Genomic DNA, 21,589 nt, shown 5'->3' on the forward strand with positions numbered 1-21,589 from the left:
GATGGAGGAGCCCAAGGATGTTTTTTGTATTCCTAAATCAGTAATAGACAGATGTGAGCTAAAGTATTCTAGAGTTTATGGGAAAAATGCAGTGCAAATATAAATGTGAAGTTAAAATTGAAGCGTGATCAGACCACGATTTATTCTTGTTTGTCACTATCAAATGTTAAAAACAGTGCAACAGAACAGTTTCAACAGATAGCTGTCTATGAATAATCAATCGATTGAATATTTATAGACAGCTAGCAGGGAGCAGGGATCCGTTCAAAGACGCCCGCTCTATGTACCCGACCGTATCTTCACAAATTTTTCAAGCCATGAAGCAATGATTGAACCCACACAGCTCCAGCAGAACCAGCGCCCTACGCTCAGTTGTTATCATTTATCAAGCAAAGCGATCTGGTAAAGAGCGGGCGATGAAATTCTTACCTATCAACTGACCCTCGTAATCCCTCTGTTTATTATAAAGACACCACGAGGAATTTTTTCCTACAAGTTATAATGCGACACACTCGAGAAATCATGGTGTAATTCATATTCGTTTTTATACCCACAGAGTATAGTCATCACCATTGAACCCTACTACAGTAAACGTTATTGTGTAAGAAATACAGACTTCCTGAAGAAGGCTCACGCCGTAACGCGTTGAATGGGAATGTGCTTCTGTATTTTATTAATTGTTTAGATTCTTTGATACCACTTTTTGTATTACCTATTCATAATATTTATGTCACATATACAAGCACCTTGTCTGTATATATTCCTTATTAGCTACAAAATTTCTATAAAAAAGATGAAATAATAATAAATAAAATATTAGAATATATCAGGAACACATATAGTGTTCATTGATTCATTAGTACAACGTCTTTTCTCACTCCTTTGAAATAGGCACATAACCCGGTGCATTTGTGCTCCCCTTTTCTTAAATAGAGCACTTTGCAGCACACACACATTAAAGATAGACAATCAATCATACGTTTGTAAATCACTACATAGGAAATGTTACATAAGACAGAGGAGTAGAGAGTGTAGGAGTCCCATGTCATCCATACTGTTTGTCAGTATAGTTTAATAGTGCTTGGTCTAGAGAAGCACAAACGCAGAATTTAAAAAGTAACACCATAGTTGGGGGTTCTCTTTAATAATGAGAATAGATTTCTACCCAAATTAATCCTTTTTGCCACATGAATATTTGCTCAGATCTATACTGTGCAGCGTGCATGCAGTTCTTTGACAAAAGTTAATAGCGCTGTAAGAGAATTTAACGTATAAATTGCAAGTAACAAATTGATTACATATGATGCCAAACCCGACTGGTGTCTCATAAGGGATACATGGGCCAAATAAAAAGATTCAAGACTCTCTTCATAAGTTTGAGATGTAGCCATTGTAGCAGCAGAAGCAGACAGAGGCAGTTCATCTAAATGCTTTGCAGCTCTGTTCAAGAGAGTTGAATGTGTAGATTGACAGATAGAAGAGATGTAGAACTCCTCACATTACTGGTTCCATGCCTGGCAGATGGAAGTTAGCGACAGTACTCCAACCCCGGAGCACTGAACAGTTTCTCATTCGCCACTGGTGTCAGACCTGAATTTTGGTAGAGACATCCTTGAACACTTCCTGGAAGTGCCTATAATCATGTCCCATCTTTATACTAAGGTTGCAGACAGAGTTTGTGTATTCCAGGAGTCCAGCTCTGGGACCGATTTTGCATATTACTTCTGACTGGTTAACCCAAAGTCTTTGTCTTCAGGTGTCAGCATAAAGATGGGGTGCGGTTGAGAGTATTCTGTAAAATGATACCCAAAACGAGGGGCGCAAAAGCAGGAGATCTGCGCCACCTAACTATCTGTTAACACATTTGGGAAAGGGGAGGTTGCTCTTCTAGGGAACAATGGGGCAGAAAAGTCCAGGGGAATGCCACTAAACTTCTAAAGGATCCTCGTTTTTTCTCCACACCCTAGAGTGTGACCCACTACAAAGGACATCAGCAATGTCCTAGAGGTACCCTGCAATTGACAATGCTGTCTCGGGCTTTCTGCAACATTCTTCTTAGGCACCACTTGGATTCAGGAATTATAAATGGTTTTCTTTGTAGCCGCAGCCACATGTAACAAACGCATTATACACACACAGCCTCTGTACCCAAGTTACAGATGCACATGCATCATCCATGTCGTACATGGACAGAGTGAAGAACTCGGAAGCAGGTGACTGGCAGATCAATTTGAAAATACCAGAGAAGCTAGTAGTCAGATCTCCCCAGCATAGGACAGGCAAGAAAGCTTTCACTTCCACCCCTGTCGTTTCTGAGCAGCCCAGTAAACTGATGCTACAATGCATGGCAATGGGTGGGTGCACAAGGTGTGCTCCTGAGAGCACATAGCTATGCACTAAGTCGCGTTCTTTGTCATAGGAAGACCTCAGTGCATAAGAATTATTGTAGTGTGCCGAGTCTGAAAAGTCAAAAACCTACTGCACTTAATATGGTAAATTCGAGTCAGGGGTGCACGCTCCCCACAGCCATGCAGGTGACCCTTTTCTTGCCCAACAGTCTCAAAAGCTGTTCTGCTATATTATGAGTGCTTCATAAGGGCAGCCATTATGTGTTGGTGTTATGTAGCCTTTACTGAATACCTTTGGCTGTGTAAACTCCAGGAGCCACGATTCCTTTGCAGTTTGGCAATGGCCATCAATGCGTACAGTTGGTCTTAGTGTGGCAATTTGTGCGTCCTTGTTGTCATTTCTGCATCAATTATATTCAGCCAGGAGGTGATCCTGATGTGACTTAGCAGGACATTATCATTCTTGGGCCGAGCGTGTTGAATCAGACATGTCTGATCTGATTTTAGCATTTCTCTCACTCGGGCAGAGTGTTCTGCAGTGATCATCGCTGTAATTTGAAGTAGATATTGAGCGATTTACTCGTCAGAAACATTGATCTCAGGAGTAGCCAACTTTTTTCTTCCATCCTGAATATTGCGTGGTATTGTATGTTCCATAATTCGACTGGCAACGAGTTAAGGGGTTTTGCTGCTTGTACTGATATGAAGACCCTCCGAGGATCTTGATGTCTAATCAAGGTACTGATCTTGATCATATTGCCCTATTCTGGGATTATTATGAACACTTTCACATACGTACTATCGACTTTTTCCTGGGATAGCTTTGTGTACCACACAGAGTGCTTAAAAAGCTGAGTAACTTGTTATTGCTATCTATTGTGTTCATTGTAGTGCTTGCTGCACTGAAGCCATCTGCCCCCTTGTATGGAGGTGAGATGGCAATCTTCCTGATGTGTATTGAGTCCTTTTTAATGTTATTATATGACGCACAGGTGCCCATTTACAGGCTAATGGTTTGGTGTAGTATCTCTCTACTTGTTACCAGGCATGTTTTTTATTGCAATTTTAATGTTGTTTCCTTGCATAACAAAGTACCTCAGTTGTCCTACTTAGGGGTAGGATATTCAATACACAGCAATGATTTACATCAAAATAGGAGGCATTTTATATGTTATCAATCAACGGTACAAAACTCCCCACCACAACACCGCTCTGATGACCCTCTCCGATTCCCCCCTCTCCCTCCCCCCCAATCTAGATCTACCCTGGAAGGCAATACGAGACAGATGGTGGCTAATGCTTCTATTTGTGCCATTGGGCAGAAGGATTTTATAATGTTATTTCATGAGAGGATTTCCTGGCCATGGTGACGTGGCACAAAAGAGGGGTGTAGTGCATCCCAGCTGGACATATGAGTGACCCTTGTAAAATAAGCTTGTGCATTGGGTAATCGGTGTTCTGGATTTAAGTAGGAGTCGTCGTTCAGGAAGCACTGCTTCGGTGTCGTCCGTGAGGCCTGAAGTTCGCGTTCTGTGTTGTTAGGAACTTGCAAGTTAACGCTTCCCAACTGTCTGAGATTTGCTTTTTATGCCAGCCTCTGTGCTCTTCCCAGGTATGCTAATGAGCATTGGCTCAGAAGTCATTTGAATTGGTGGCCTCCAGTGACGATACACTGGTTACATGCTACATCTCTGTTATTTTGAGAAAAACTGTATAGGGTACTCTGTAAAGATGCTATGACTCTTCAGATGCATTAATCTTTTAGGGTTAAAAACATGTTCCTTTTTTAAATGAGCAATGTGTTCTTCCCAATATTTTTCTTAAGTTAGAGGGTTTCTACAGCTTAGATGTCAAGAGAGCTCTCAGCCTTTAGCTAGAGCATACCAACTCACTCAACAAACAGCATGTCTCCTATTCGAAGGCTCTATTACCCTTTGGATAGTACCTTGCATACCACAAAGTTATACTGTAGAGGGTTGCCCTCATCCATTTTGAAAAGATGGCCACAATCATGTACACTGCAGGGTAGCCTCTGGTATGTCCCATGCATTTCCTAAACATAATAATGCATTTGATGTCAGCAAATGCCCAGGCAGCAACAGCCAGAGGAACATATTGGTTGAACATGCAAGGTTTCTGTAGTTTTCACCCACTTTAAGATACGTATTCTCAGTGTCTTCTTATGCATTAAGGGAAGTAGCACTCGTGACCCACTGTAGTGAATATGTTTACTTCACAAGTAAAATCCTCTCTTTCCCCTTTTTCAATTTACCAAAGCACGTTGTAAGGGACACAGAGAGCATGGAACTGAAGATGAAAAGGGCTAGCAGCCACATAAGTGCTTAGCCCACTTTGTTTTGTACCGATTCGGCACGACAGCTGCCCATTCCTGCTATTTTATCCCAAAAAAATTCGCATCGTTTTTGTTGACGTTTTATCCAAACGTTACAATGACATGTTCAAACTATGAAAGGGCATTACATCATAGACGCATGTAATGTCATAGAGATGTTCTACAGTGTTGAATACATATAGTGAATCAAGCATCAAATCAAATAGTATACAAGATAGATCTTCAACATTTCTGATTTGACAAGCTAGGAGGGATTTCAGGATTCTGCAAAGGAGTCAATAGTTAGGTGGGTAGCAATCTACCTAGGGGAGCTCATGGATATTTCTGTTAGTAGAGACATTTTTACTTAGGAAGTGGGTGGAGGAGTTAGGAGGACAGTGGAAACCAAGCAACGGACAGAGAGTCAGCTCAAGGAGGTGGTGATAAGTTGCCTTAAATTCTGAAACAAACTGTGGAGTGTTGATTCATTTTAATGGGCCACAAAGTCATCTTTAGGAGGTGCTTCAAAGGCATCTCACTCTCTGGTTATTGGGCGGCAATGCAAGCCAAAAGTTCCTTCTGTTTTAAGAATTGTGCATTCCTACTTCACGTACAGTAGAAGATCTTGGTGCCAGCTGTCTAAAGACGGGGACTTGAAGTATTTCCATTTGGAGGTAATGGCTCGCTTAGCAATTGGCAGTGTTAAGGCAAGAAAGCACAATGCTGTTTTCTGCTTTTTTTGGTATTTTAAAGTTTTCCGGAGCACAAGCCTCTTAGGACTCTAATCTAGGAAGTCCTGTTAGGTCCTGCAGCTTTGTAGAACGCCGGTCCAGATGGGTCCCAATTTGGTGCAGTTCCACACCATGTGGTAGAAGTCCATTGACCCAATTCCACAGTGGACAAATGCTGCGTTAGCTGTAGGGGAAAGACTGTTATTTTTCAGTGGGGAAAGGTAAGCTCTGTGGCGTATGTAGCATTTGATATTTTTAAAGCGAGCATTACTTGACAGCTTGTGGAAGTACTCGAGAGCTTTTGTCCACTTCTTTTCTTGCAATTCTCTCTAGAGTTCAAGCTCCTTGGCATCAAGGAGTGGTTGAATTGTAATGCAAGTGTGGGTTTGGATAGCTTTGTTATCTGTAATGCGCACAGGCTGGAACAGTGCATGGGTGCAGACGTCTTAATAGGGAGTAATGTTTCCTTATCTCATGTTTTTATCTACTGTAAGTTCGTTTTATTATTACCAAATTGATTCCAGTTGCCTTTGTTGTGCGTGTTAACTGAAGGACCGGCTTACCAGGGTCTTTGAATTCACCATTTCTCCTCTCCAGGGTGATTCCTTACAAGCTGGTGATGACTCCCCTTTCTCAGACTCTGTCACACTGGAACAAACAACAAGTAATATTGGTGTGTCAAGCGGACGTGTTAGCCTCTGGATGCAGTGGATGCTGCCAAAAATAACTGTCAAATTGTTTGCACCAGACACAGGATCCAAAGGCACCGGTAAGGCATCCCCAGGAGAACCGCATGTTTACTTTCAACCTTATTATTGCGTGTGCAGGATCATTGAGAAAGCACACAGGTTAACTGGACAGCATTGGGAGATTTGTTTGAAAACTAAAATAAAGGCTCCTGCTTATTGCCAAACAAACTGTTGTTAATCAATGATGTGCAGTGTAATCCTTACCTTGCCTGTCAATTCCTGATGTTTGACAAAGTGTCTAGAATGCTAAGCTCAAGGTGGTGTGCGAGGAAGAGTTGTGTTGGTCACTGCGATGATGCAGTAATATGTGGCACGGCACCAGAGAAAAGCATTCAGCAAACCAGAAAATATAACCCCGTGGATACGCAGAATGGTGGGGTGGGGAGGGCAGGAGAGAGACATTGAAGCGCAAGTCTAGAGGATTCAAGTGGTGCTGTTCTAACTTCTTGAAGTAGTGTCTATTAGGAGCTATTGGACTTTATCACTAATAGAAACTTTGCTGCCTAAATGGCATCCTTTTATACAAGTTTCCAGGTAATTTATTGGAAGGGTATTCCTGAATAGTGAGGGAGAAAAATAGTTCAACTTCGTACAATGGGTCAACTCTGAGCAAGATGTAGACTTAATGCGACAAAATAGCTGCCTCTGAATTTCAATAGGGCTATTGCTGTAAACCATTTATTAACAGAAAACAGTAACTGAGGTAACAGCGAATTATATACCAGTGCATTGTATTTCCTTTGCAGAGGTTTGCATTGTCAGTGAACTGGAGGATCTGAGCGCCTCTGTCGATGTCCAGGATGTATACACTAAAGTGAAATGCAAAATTGAGAGTTTCAATATTGATCACTACAGAAGCAGGTAAACAAGAAAACGTTAAATGTAATGGTTTTCAGTAACATAATGAACTTGCTAAACCAAGTATGTAGTACACATGTGATGACCCATTCAACTTTACTTTCTAAGAGCCTTTCGTAAGTAAGTACGTCGATACATATTGTGAGCTTCCCTTGTTTATTGGCAATCTTCTCTGACTTGGTTCTAACATTCTTGCTAACCTGTGGCCTACTGTGAATTCTGTAATAAGGCTTGCCAGCCATCAATGGACTGCGTTGGGTTTATAGCGAGAAAGGTGGACTTGGGTAATGAGGTTATCTCTTCTCTGATTTTAGTTGATCATTTACCCCATTACCACGTTGCAATGTTATACTCTGTGTGCCATGTTTACCTCTCTTCTTAGCAACTTGACATACCATTCACCTTTAACACACCAGTCTCACTAATCCTCTTAAAGATTCCAATGGCCAATCGTCCAACAGAATGAGTTTCAGGCCTTTGACAAATGCAAATAGAACTTGGAAACAGGAAAACCTGGGAACTGGGGACACTGGCCATACTTTTCGGAGTCCAGAAAGGATTGGAGTAACCTAACCAAGCTAGATAACATGTCAGAAAACACAAAAAATACCCTGCGGTCTACAGTCAAAAGAACAAAGAATAACTGACAATTACCAAGACTGACCAAAAATAGGCAAAATTTGTACGGATTCCCATCCCTCATTGGTCCCGGTGACATGCTTCATCATCTGGGTCTCCTTTATCGGGCTAACACTCCACCCTAATGATGGAGGAGCCCAAGGATGTTTTCAAAGTTTTAATCAATACAGATGCGAGCAAGTGTGATGTAAAGAGTGTATGGGAAAAAATTGGGCAGTGTATTTTTACCTGTCTGTGCTGAATTATGTTGACCTATTCTTATGAATGGACAGTTATCTATTGAATCCGGCCTTTTTGCACTGTTTTTAATGCTTGTTCGGATCAGACACGAATAAAGTTAATGTCTGATTCCGCTTCAATTTTATATTCACACCACATCTTCTGCACTGCACAATTATTTTCCCATACACTCTAGGGCTGTATATCCTGCAGAGTCGGTAATCTCTGGCCTTTGACCCTACTTCAAATTTGGCGTGTCTCACTCCAATAACATGTCAACTCTAGGCTCAGCCAAAGAATGGCTTATTAGCTTACACTGCCTCTGCCAGTACAATCACTCACCAATGTGTATGAAAGGAAATACCCAGCCTCTGCTTTATGATGAGACCCCAGCTGGCTGGCTACACTTCCAAATCTGACTATGGGTAGGTGGAGGGTCAAAAGACCTGCACCCTCTCTGCCATATGCCTCAACTCCACACCAGTTTAGATGGTAGGCTGCAGGGTATATAATCTACCTACTCCCCTTACCCCCACCAATGGACCTCATCTGCGGGGCCTCATATGTGGGGAAATCCATACATGCATTCCTCATCACACTTAGGCTTTGGGCTGGGACATGCCATGACCCAACCCGCATGGAACCCTAATCAATGGATAAACCCACAACTGCAGCAAGTTCTGCACCAAAACTCTGAGGCAAGTTAATTAGTGACTCTGCATTACAAAATTACACTACGACTGCACCTCTTTTCACATTGACAGTCCTTACATAATGAGGTTCCATGTCGAGAACAGTTACCACTATTCAAGCAGATTTTGGGCTGGTTTGTTCACACATTGATGGCTCTTTTGCATCTGTGGACAAGGTCCTTCTCAAAGATGTTTCTATCGGTCTGCCCATCATTGAACCTGGTTAGTGACTAAATGCTCTATCTTTTTGCTGGCACACAGCTCTTTTACTTGTCTTCCTATGATCTCTGTCATTCTAAAACATCGACAGAGTTAAAAAGTGCAAAGTAATAGGTCATTAATCATTCTGCTGCTGCTCAACTGGGATGGCACCCTTTCCTTGGCAGTTGCCCTATCCAGGTACTACATTTCCCTTCATGGCTAAGTGGCTAGGCTTTAGTAAAAACACAAAAAGGCTCAGGAGGAAATTTGCGATCTGTATTAAATAATCCTCCTACTTTGTCAACCTTCATTCAATACTGATTGATGTTTCTGGATAGCATCATTTTAAAGTCTGCATTTTCTCTGTTGTGATTTTTTCCAGCTATTGCAATTTGTGCACTCTTGCGATCACAGACCTAACTATCATGGGCTCAGAAATACAGTCCTGTGATGTACTACTAGACATTTTGTCTTTTGCATAGTTGTAAATGATGTCAAATCATTCTCGTTCCATCAGGTCCTTCACACTCTTCCTTTTGTGCTTGTGGGTTATTTGTGAATTGTTTTTAGACTAGACAGATTTATTTCCTTACCTTATTTTGTTTTAATAACATTTTTATAACATTTATTTTTTGCATTATTTAAGCCAAACAAAGGTATATGTTAAGCAACAGCATAGATGAATGACACTTCCAACAGTTCATGTCCTTCCTAGTGGAACGCTTTCCCAAATTACAGTTGCCCGATCTAATTAGCCTTATTTTTTGTTTCCATCTGTTTTATTGATTTTGGTTGTACATATATATGAAAGGCAACACAATTCGGTGAGAACCATCTATACGGTGGAGCACCTACCAGCATTGAGGAAACATTACCATTCGGAGGGCATTTGAGCATAACATGTACATTTCTGACACCAATCGTTCAGGGACAAATGTGCCCTCATCGCACAGTCCATATCCCCAAGAGTAGAGGTTATATAACAAGGGTTACATGGTTCTATTGATGAATGCTCAGCATTGGCTTGTAAACAGATGTTGTGGTCAAGAACAAATCAACTTAAACCAAAAACAGCAGTTTAGACCGGTATATACATGACTAATTGCCCCAGTGTCCTCTCCCTTCTCTCGCCATCTCACAGCTTATCATTAACCTGACTATAGCCTTTGCTCACCAACCGCAGCTATGTCCCCTCAGAGCGTCGGGTGGCGCAGGTGCGCAGCCAGGGGCTATCAGTGGTCTACTGGCCGGCACTTCGCTGTTCACTGCAGGTCCGCGTATCCTCCTCTCGGACTGCCCCTCCATGTCACCTTCCCCTGTCTGCTGTAATGTCTGAAGGAGCCCCTCCCACCTGGTCGCTATGGGCTCTTTCCGTATCCCCAACGTTTCTTACCGTAGGATGGCTATGCCCTCTGCTTTGGCCCAAGCTAAGAACGAATGTTTCCATGCACATATGTGCGGCGTGTCCTGCACTTTCCACCGTTTAGTCAGAAGCCGCTTGGCGACCACTATTCCCAAGTCTAGAAAACTGGATGTTACCTTTGTAGTCGGATCCCTAGGAAAATGATGCAATAAGTACTCAGTCCATTCAAAGGGTGTGTTGTGTCCGGTGCATGTGTGAAGCAGCTCACTGATTGTGTGCCAATAGTCATGTAGTCTACTGCAGCTCCACAGCATGTGTCTCAGGTCAGCTCCTGCTTCGGCACAGCGGGGACATGTTGCGTCCTCACGCTGGAAGTATTTATTAATTAACTCAGGCGTAAGGTATGCTCTGTGAATTTGAACAATTGGATTTGTCGAAACCACAGGTTTCTGGGTATTTGCTTTGGGCTCTTTGTGATCTTTTCCCATTCCCTGTACGCAAATTGCCTCCCAAGATCTGTTTCCAGTTTGCCTTGAAGCGGATCCAGTCTAATCGCTACATGTGTTCGGAGTGACGCCGAAACCAGCGGATCAAGTGCTTGCCTCGCCCCATAACGTGAAGGTATTGTATTGTAAGGTGTTGGATCAGCTCTCTGGCCATGTCCCCCCATCGAGCAATTAGTGCTGCAATCAGGGACCGGTGTCTCAGGAACTGCCCCGGTGGTAGTCCCATGTCTTCCACTAGGGACTCAAATGGCATGAGTATGCCATCCTGGTACAAATCCCCCGATGTCTGTATGTCGGCTGCGCGCCACTCCGTGAGTGCATGGATGTGAGTGCCCCGGGGCCACTTGGGGAACCCTCTAGCTGTGGTGGTGAGCCTCAGCAAGGCCTACCAGTGAAAGGGGTTCGCCCTTCTCTGCACAAGTCCTCAGACCAATAGGATAGAAGTTGGCACAGAAACTGGAATAGAAAATACAAATTTTCTTAACTTCATGTGTTGGAACTACACAACACCCTTCGGCAATGTATGAAGTAGCACACTGAATGGAAGGAGCTTGGTCCTTTTATACTTACACAGGGGCTCAAAAGAAGGCGGTACAAGTACAAGAAGTAGGTTTTAGGTACATATAAGGTCATACAGAAAATGCACAGTCAACAAGTGGGAGGGGCTAACATTTGCTAATTCTGGTGAACACATCCTGACATTTACAGACTAACAGCAGCTGCATGGACAGCTGCTAGCTCAACTGAGCATATGCAAAGTGGAAGAGGCTAAATATAACCTGTCCCTAGGCAGATTTGAAGAGCAGACAACATCAAGGTAGAACAAAGCACATGGTACGCACGTGGTAGCACATGGTAAACAAAATGGCTGCCAGAAATACAAAATGGATTCCACAAAACGGACAAGATAGCCTCTAAATACCGGATGGCTTCTGCTAATGCTAACCCAATCGCTGCCAAATTACAACAGACATCCCTTTTAGCATTAGCTAAAGACATTCGTTCATCTGGGGGTAATCTAGATATGCATCGTGTACATCAATGCTCATCAGTTCAGTGACCTCTTTAGCATTTGTTGGGCTTTAATTTTTACAACATTTCTCTTAGTAGGTGTACAAGCAGTGATGCACATGGAGCAAAGCATAGGACCACATTGTATACATGCACAGCATGTAAATAGTATCACCAATAGTATACATAAGATAGTCAGTAGCTTCTAGCCCCAAGTAATAAAGAGTGTCCACATCCAATTCGAAAAGTCCATGTTCCAGTCTCTGGGTGAATCTCCGCAGCAATCTTATGTAGTTTAGAGATTGCATCATATACTGAAGGCGAGTGATGCGGAATGAAAACACAACAGCTGCTGCCGATGATACGACATGCACCACCTCGATCAGCTAGTATCACATCTAGCACCAAGCGGTTCTGGAGTGCTACAATCCTTGCAACTTGTAGCTCCTCTGTAATGTTCCCAAGTGCCATTGCTGTCTGATTGGTAACAGCTTCCACAACATGAGTCAGTCGCCTTATCTTTTTGCTGTTCAATGCAGCCCCCACAAAAAAGAATAAACCCAAGTTAAAGTCGACATATTGTTGCAAAGCAGTGTCAGTTTTGTCAACTTCATCCATCCTTATTGTCCTCTTATTTCTATTTTTGGAAATGTCATTGTAGAGTTTAAAGTTACGGTGCTATAATGCAGGTGCCAGAAACACAGGGGGCAACAGAAAGGACACGTAGTAGACACCAGACCACCCCACAGGTAGGTGGTAGTATCCCTTATTACCACAAACGAAGTATGTATTATGCGAAGACGTAAAACTGCTGTTATTGGTACCTTCAATTGTCAGAATTACAGTACATTTACTTCTCCCCACTGGAATTCTCCCAACACTACTAATACATAAGTCTGCTTTAGCTCTAGTCACAGAAATTACAAAAGGTCCATTGTTCTTTATAGTCCTCGTATTTGTGAAAACATGTAGCATGGAAATATTGTCAGGTTGGTACTCCTCCCATTCCCATTTAGTTCCTCTAGCCTGACGGTAACCATTCTCATCAGGATAGCACTCTTTATTAAGGTGATAATTGATCCGTCCCACCGACATCCTTGCAAAGTTGTCTCTCTCTGAAGCAAACAAGAGCGCAAACCAGGCTTGATAAGACCCATTATGTGAGAACGGAAGAGGAATAAATGGTGTTCCTCCTTTCTTTTGGTGCGTAGGTATCATCCTACACACCCAACAGTCTGTAGTATATGTGGCATTATGTGTATGATGCAACATCTGGATGAATGTATTGTTTAGGTAGGATTGTCGATGCTTATGCTCATGGTAGGGAAGCGTAAAATAGTGGTGTTCCACTGGTACTGGAGTAGTGGCAACAAAAAGCTGTCGAACAGGAGCCACTTTCTCAACATACCAGGTAATTGCTGCCATGACCACCATAGCACCAACAAACCCTTTTCTTATTGCAGATCGTAGCAACTTTCGATTTCTCGGCAGACATGATCACTTTGTCGTCAAAAATACAATCGTTGGAGCTCTTATCCCTGGGCAGCCGTTGATTTCTTCACCGAGGGTCAAAACGGGTGTCACTTCGTAGGACTGATCCCCCCCCTGTTCACATCGGCACTCCGTTTCACCAACCCAGGGCGGTAGCTCAACCAGTCCTTTTCAACAATGCAGGCTCTTTCCTTGGTCTCAGTTGGTATCGCAATGCTCCAGAAATCGTGTGGTCCGGGAAGAATCCCTCAGATTCGTCAGGTGAGATAGTGTGGCCCTTCTCCGTTTCCAAGATCTCTCGATGATCAGTCAGCACAGCAGGTTTCACCAAGGCAGGCGACACTCGCTTACAGTGAGTGCTATGGACCCAGTTCTTCCTGTTCATCACTCGAACTGCTGTCCTCGTCGCAAGGAGCACCTGCTCCGGTCCTCGCCACCTCGGTTCCAAGCTGTTCGACCTTTCGAAGACTTTGACCATTACATGGTCTCAGGGCCGGAGTTCGTGGGCCTCACCTGCAGATCTGTCAGGGAGAGCTTCTCGAACCTATTGATGAATAGAGATCAAACGGTCGGTTAACTGTGCTAAATAATCATTCATCAGAACACATGGTACATCATGTACGGGGCGTGGCTTAGGGACTCCCCAAATATTAATCGGTCTTCAAAATACTACGTCACATGGAGTAAGCCCAGGTCGTGAATGTGGCACCGATCTTATGAACAACAATGCCAAGGGTAGTGCATCTGGCCACTTCAAAGACGTGGAAGCCAGTTTTTTCGCTAATTTCAGCTTCAGTGTAGCGTTGTATCTCCCCACTAATCCTGCTGATTGCGGGTGGAAGACTGCATGGAATTTCTGTTTGACTCCTAATCCTTTCAGGACATGCTCAACAACTTGCCCAATAAAATGAGGTCCGTTGTTACTCCACAAACATTTACAAACACCATATCTAGGGAAAAACTCCTTTAGAAGCACCTTCGCTGTAGTGAGAGCTGTATTATCTTTTGTAGGGTATGCCTCTATCCATTTACTGAAGGCACATACCACCACTAGGACATACTTTAAGTTATTGCAGCGTTCAAGTTGGATGTAATCCATCTGCAAAACTTCAAAAGGTGCAGTCGGTGTAGCAAACCCTCCTGTAGGAGTTTGTGTCCCTTTACCAGGATTATACTGCCAACAGATCAAACAGGACTGTACTACTCTCTTAGTTGTGCTGGCAATTTCAGGATGCTCCCAAACTCGCGTAAGCAATTTCGTTATTGCTAGATCTCCAACATGTGCCAGCCCATGTGCCATTTGAACCATAGGTTGTAAATAAGCAGCAGGCAATTTCCATTTATCCATTTCTTTGTTACGCCAACAGACTTCATCGTCTAACATTCCTTCTATGGCCCCTTGCTCAAGTTCTGTTACCGAAGCAGATCTTTGTACATCTAGCACTTTCTGTCTAGCATCATGCCATCGCTCAGCTTGTGGCTTCACTACGTATATGGAAGGAGTGCTTTGTTGCATTGCAGTCTCACGAGCTACGCGATCTGCAAAGGCGTTGCCTTGTCCTATCTTATCAATGACTTTCTTGTGTGCGCTACACTTAATAATAGCAATTTTGTTTGGATATGTAAGTGCAGTCAAAAGATTATGCACTGGTTCTCTGTGCATTATCTGCATCCCGTGGGACGTAAGGAAGCCTCTTTCCTTCCAAAGTAGGCCAAAATTATGGGCCACTCCAAAAGCATAGCGGCTGTCTGTATAGATGTTCACACGCAAGTCAGTGCTGAGTTCACACGCTTGTGTTAAAGCTATTAGCTCAGCTGCTTGAGCCGACTTCTGTTGTAAGCGAGCTGTTTCCAATACTGTCTCAAGTGTTGTGATTGCATATGCAGATGAAGTCCTACCATCTGGTAACTTCAAACAGAACCCATCAACCCACAGTTCCCCATCTACATCTGAAAGAGGCGTATCTTGCAAATCGACGCAACCCTTTGTCTGTTCCTCAGTAAGGAATATACAATCATGAGACTCCTGTGACTGAGGCTGAGTCGCCGGATATGGTAACAAAGTAGCTGGGTTCAGTGTCGTACATCTCTTCAATGTAATGTGAGGGGCTAACAGTGTCAACTCGTATTCTGTTAAACGAGTACTAGTCAAATGTTGCGTCTTTGTCTAATTCAAAAGGGCATCAACCGCTTGGGGTACTAACACCAAAAGTTTATGTGACAAAACTATCCCTTCACTCTGCCGTATGGACACAGCTGTTGCTGCAACTGAACGGAAGCACCCCGGCAATGCACGAGCAACGGGGTCAAGAACCGCTGAAAAATACGCACAGGGACGCTGCTTGTCACCATGTGTCTGTACTAAAACGGACAATGCACACCCATCTTTCAACGCACACCCATCTTTCTCGTGTACATAAAGTGTAAAAGCCTTTGTGTAATCTGGACTGCGTAAAACTGGCGCAGAACAAAGAGCTTGTCGTAACTGACGAAAAAAAAAATCCTGGCATTCATCTGTCCATGGAAGGGGCATTGGAGTGTCTTTAGTCAAAAGCGCTAGCAGGGATTTAACAATGTGTGAAAATCCTAATCCATTGCCTGCAGAACTAAGTCAAACCAATGAACGCACAGACATATTTCTGAGGAGAAGGTTCTGGTGTGTCTAAAATTGCTTGAATGCGATCTGGCGTAAGTGCACGGCCCTCCTTAGACAGAAGGTGACATAAGTAGGTTACCTTCGGTCTACAATATTGTCATTTCTTCAGTGACACTTTATGATGGTGTGTAGCAAGAAAAAAAAAGCAAAGTCCAAGTACATTCTTCACACTGTTCAGGCGTATCGGCTGCCAACAAGATGTCATCGACATATTGTATGAGAGCCACTCCTTTAGACAAAACGAAAGAATCAAGTTGTCTTTTCAATGCTTGACTGTAAATGCTCGGACTCTCAGTGTACCCTTGAGGTATTCTACAAAATCTGTACGATTGATTATTCAGAGTGAATTCGAACAAATATCAGCTTTCAGGATGAATAGGAATCGAAAAGAAAGCATTCTTCAAGTCAATCACAGAAAATGTAGTTGCTGTTGGAGGAACTAGGGTAAGTAGTGTCGTTATGTCAGAAACCACAGGGTATTGTGGCACTACAATCTTGTTAACATCTCGCAAATCAATAATGAATCTGTAAATCCTAGTGTCAGTGTCTTATTTCAAAATAGGAAGAATAGGACTGTTGCAAATATTATAACGAACTTCTTCCACAATCCCCACTTTAATCAAATCATGAACAATCTGTATAAGTGCTTCTTCTACTTCTCGAGAAATTTTATATTGAGGCAATCGTGGCAATGAAGCGCCCTCCTTGGCACTAATATGCACTGGTGGAATAACCATCTGACCTACATCGGTGTCTGAAGCAGCCCAAAAAAAATACTAAGGAGGGAATCGAATGCCATGTCCCTTTTAACAATACAGGATCTCTCCATCACAGGGTAATTGTCTTTCAAAATAACCCGTACTCCTTCTGGAGAACATCGTATCGTATCTCTGAAATATTTGAGCATATCAAGAACCACAATATCTGGTGTGTTTGGAGAAAGCAAAAATGGACATGGAGTAGTAAACCTATCAACATGAAATGCAAGTGGTTGTGATAGTGGGCTAAGGGAAGGTTTTACATCGAAACCTATTGATGTAATAGTTAAGCCAGACAGGGGAGCCCTTGGAACCAAGTGTTTAGACAAGGCGGTACGAGTAGCTCCTGTATCAACCAGAAACTGATCAGTAGAACCCAAAACATGTGCTGTAACATAGGGACCCTTCTGATCTACTGGAACTTCAACTGATTCCTTACCCCATCCTAGGCAATCCTATGCATAAACTGAATCTTTGAAATCGGATGGCACATAATCGGACATTTGATATTGATTTTGTCTGTCAAAAGCATTAAACCCATCCTGTCCACGCATGTTAGAATCAAACTTAGCACGATCATCCGTGCTTCCTCTAGACCCTGAATATTCTGAACGATTTCGCATTTGTCCCCGACCACGTGGATTCTGCTGAGCACGTAGTGCTGGACAATCAGAACCCCAATGTCCACATTTCTTACAATCCGCACACTGATCACTAGACAAATTTGAATGAGTATAAGAGGAAAAGGACGAACCATAAGATGCACGTCCACCTCTATCATTGCCTCTAGAAGGCGAACCATAAGCCTGAGCCAACATAACCTTTGATTTAATTCTTTAGTCTTTTTATCCTCATTACCCTTCGCTTCTAATTCCTGTCGCTCGTAATACTGAGCCATAGTTAAAAGAGAAACTGGAGAAGAGGTAGTCCATGAACTCTCGCTGGCCTTTAGGCGACTAGCTATTCCTGTCAACAGGTTTGCAACATATTTATCGACAAACAGATGCCTGCCCATGTCATCTGTCAATGACTGGCCACTAAAATCGTGGAATGCCTCATCAAAGCTTGTGAAGAAGTCAGAAACCGATTCATGTACTTTTTTGCTTGCAAGACGCTAACACAGTCCAGTCTATCTTTTTAGAGGAAAAATCGTCTTCAACTTAACTAATATGGCTGCGGGGAGATCTAAAATCAGTCGACATGGCTTTCGTGCGGGTTCCCTTTCTGCGTCTTCTAATTCTATGTCTTTCCATAGCGCCCCAAAAGTCGCCCGATCATCAACTTTATGAATAGTCCTCCACATATCAGGGGGTAAGATCAATCCAAAAAACATGACTATATCGGTCAGAGTCCTAGTACAAGAATTAATAGCACCCTCAACTTCCTCATAAAAGGCGGCTGGATTTTTCCATGGATCAGGCAATGCAGCTTCAAGAGCCATGACATCCGCTCTCTTCCAAGGAGTATAAACCTAATTTTAAATAAAATAACCCTTTGCATTAGTAGAATCCTTATTATCACTTGTTTCATCGCCTCTTGGAGGAACATACAAAGGTGCGGCTTCCCGCATGGGTTTCGTATGGACTGTCGTATTCTTATCTGTTCCAGAAGCAGGGGCATGTGTCACGTCGGTCGGAGATGTTTGTGCAGCTGCCTCTGCTGCCTTTTTTTTCTCTCGCAAACGGACTGCTTCAGCACGCACTTTAACCAAACGTCTGATTGAGTCAGTCACCTGAGAAAAGGTAAAAAGACCATCACGCATTTGTTTACAGTCATTTGCTACATCAACAGGCTCTAATTCCTCAGAATGCTTTCTAAAACGCTCAAGAACCTCTGCAGCAAATACCTCAGTAAAATATATTTGCTCTCTTTCCTGCCAGCATTTAATCTCATCTAAAAGTTCAGAAGCTGGGGCAACACTACGGACAGCTTTGCGAGCCGCGTGTCTAAGGTCAGATGAATGCTGAGTGGACAACATAGAACGAGTTTCCCTTGCTTTCTCTTGCTCTGAAGCAGAGTCCTCTTCTGAGTCATGATGCAAAGGAGCAGAAGGAGGCATATACGGAGGTGGAGAACGATCTAATGACAAGAAATCATATTGCAGTCTATGAAGGACAGGATAAAGGGGTTGCCGAACAGCGTATTGGCCAGTTACCTGCAAACGGTGCTCCCTATCCTCTCTCTCTTTTAGTTCTTCCGTTTCCTTATTTTTTAATTCTAATGCTTTCGCATGAATGTTTTTCCGTTGTTCTTCTTCAATTAAGGCTTGCTCTTGCTTTATTCGTTCACGTACTTCTTTCTCCCACATTCATACACAGTCAAACATATCTTGCTTAGTCTTTCGCTTAAACATACATTGCTCCACATACTGAATCTTTCGTAAATCAAATGACCCATGCATAGGCCAACGCAACTCAGGATCCTTACGAGTTTATTTATTCCATAACGTGCTGTACATTATACAAGAAATACCATACTTAATATACATTTCCCTATTAGGCGTCCCCACTGGAGGAGCCAGTTGTGCTTCTTCGAATCTCAAATTGGTATCACTACAAAAGCAACACATACTTCGAAGTGTGCTAGAACCAGGCATGCCATAAATAGTGCAGAATATGCAGTATTATAACCAAAGTAGCGCTTAAAGTACTCTTCGTACGGTGCGCCGTTCAAATCAATTCAAACAGAGAAAATTCTCCTCATTACCTGCCTATATAAATTGCAATTCGTATATTACTTATTTCCAAATACAAAATTGGCCAAACAAATCCAAAACCACAGTAAGCGTTACTAAACTTCCTTACCAATCCCAGGCATCAAAACCAACAGCAAGTGCTGCATAACGACTCTTACCAATCACTTGGTGTCCAGGTTCCAACTGCAAAGTTCTCAAAATCGACCAAATGGTCACTGCACGGCGAATCAACAGAAGAGATCTCAGTTGAGGACCGGCATCACCTGGTGGTCAAATCAGAAAGAGAGGAAAAACGCTGTGGTTTGCCAAGACGCGGGTCTCCTCGGGCAATGTTCATCCGTAGCGAGATTCCAATCCTTCGTTTCGACCACTCCTTCGGGCATCCGAGTTGCCGATGAGCCCCACGTGTTGGGTGCCAATTTGTGGGGGTGAGCCTCAGCAAGGCCTACCAGTGCAAGTGGTTCGCCCTTCTCTGCACAAGTCCTCAGACCAATAGGATAGAAGTTGGCACAGAAACAAGAATAGAAAATACAAAGTTTATTAACCTCATGAGGTGGAACTACATTCACACAACACCCTTCGGTAATGTATGAAGTAACACACTGAATGGAAGGAGCTTGGTCCTTTCATACCAACACAGGGGCTCAAAAGAAGGCGGTACAAGTACAAGAAGTAGGTTTTAGGTTCATATAAGGTCATACAGAAAATGCAGTCAACAAGTGGGAGGAGCTAACAATTGCTAATTCTGGTGAACACATCCTGACATTCAAAGACTAACAGCAGCTGCATGGACAGCTGCAAGCTCAACTGAGCATGTGCAAAGTGGAAGAGGCTAAATATAACCTGTCTCTAGGCAGATTTCAAGAGCGGACAACAGCAAGGTAGGACAGAGCACATGGCACGCACATGGTAGCACATGGCAAACAAAATGGCTGCCAGAAATACAAAATGGATTTCACAAAACGGACAAGATAGCCTCTAAATACAGGATGTCTTCTGCTAATGCTAACCCAATCGCTCCCAAATTACAACATAGCGGTATCGCCGGGGCACAGGGGACCAGCCATCTGGTGAGGTATAGGGTTCGGCGGTAACACCGGTATGCCACTGCCAGAAGGAGCGGCACCGGAGATCTAGCTTTGGGGGCTGGATCGAAGAGTGTGGTGTTTTGCTCCAGGGATTGGGGAGGTAATATGGTCGCTGTGTCTTCACGGCCCTTATCCGCTAGCCAGCAGGCTATCCACTGTAGCTGTGCGGCCAAATAGTAGTGCTCAAAGCAGGGCGCAGCAAGACCCCCCTGGTCAGTAGGTAGATATAGCTTAGCCTATGTCGTATGTTCCCACAGATAAAGTCCCTGAGCAATTTAGTGAGGGTGCTAAAAAAGGTCGCCAGAACATATAGAGGCAGGTTCGCAAAGTAGTACAGGAGACGGGGGAGTATCAACATCTTGGATAGTGCTACTCTGCCAGTGACCGTTAACGGGAGTGTATTCCAGAAGCGTACCTGCGATTTGATTGCCGTTAGGGCCTTTCTTAGGTTCCCATCAAAAAGGTCTGCTGGTTGGCGGTATATCTGGATACCCAGCTATCTGATGGTGTCCTCCCTCCATTGCACCCTTTCACCGTGTAGAATATAGCCCCGGTCTTGGCCCCCCTCCCCAAACTCGTAAATACAGGACTTGATAGCATTTACTCTGAGCCCTGATATAACAGCGAAGTCGTTTAGTGTACGCGCCAGCTGGGGTATTATGTTGTCTGTGTCCCTCATGTAAACTAGTAGGTCATCTGCGTATAGCGATACCTGGTGCAACGCATCGCAGAGTGGTATTCCATCTCCCAGTGTTGCGTGCAGCGACACCGCTAGGAGTTCTTTTGCTAGTGCAAACTGGAGAGGTGACAGTGGACACCCCTGCGTGGTACCCCTGCAAATCGGTACAGCATCGGACACGTATGGTCCCAGCCGTATCCTAACTGTGGGATTTTTGTATAGCAGGTCAACCATTTGCAAGAACTCCAGGCCGAGGTCATAACGCTGCTGCACCGCCGAGAGATAGCTCCATTCCAAACAGTCAAATGCCATCTCCAGGTCCAAAACCAGGCATCCTGCTCTAAGCCACATCCGCACACCATCCGTCGCCACCCGGAAAAACCGTCGCAGATTCAATGACGTGCTTAGTTTTTGTAGGAATCCATTTTGGTCGCCGAGGACCAGTTCAGGGACTACCAGTGCCAGCCATTCAGCCAGTATTTTGGTATCTTGTTGTCTGTGTTTAGGAGCGCCAGGGATCTATAAGATCCCAGAGCAGTGGGGTCTCTATCTGGTTTTAACAGAGATATTAGG

At 43.6% G+C, this 21,589-nt stretch overlaps 1 protein-coding gene across 1 annotated transcript in view; it reads left to right on the forward strand.

Annotated features, from left to right (window-relative positions):
* VPS13B (vacuolar protein sorting 13 homolog B) overlaps nucleotides 1-21,589 on the forward strand; it is a 2,999,480-nt gene that overhangs the window by 1,665,769 nt on the left and 1,312,122 nt on the right. Inside the window, exons 26-27 of the mRNA XM_086966051.1 lie at nucleotides 6,009-6,180; nucleotides 6,907-7,021. Of these exons, the coding sequence (XP_086822177.1) occupies nucleotides 6,009-6,180; nucleotides 6,907-7,021 (287 nt within the window). The remainder of the gene's footprint in view (nucleotides 1-6,008; nucleotides 6,181-6,906; nucleotides 7,022-21,589) is intronic.

This window comes from Lissotriton vulgaris, chromosome 4_1 (genome assembly GCF_964263255.1).
Source record: "Lissotriton vulgaris chromosome 4_1, aLisVul1.2, whole genome shotgun sequence".
Classification (NCBI taxonomy): Eukaryota; Metazoa; Chordata; class Amphibia; order Caudata; family Salamandridae; genus Lissotriton; species Lissotriton vulgaris.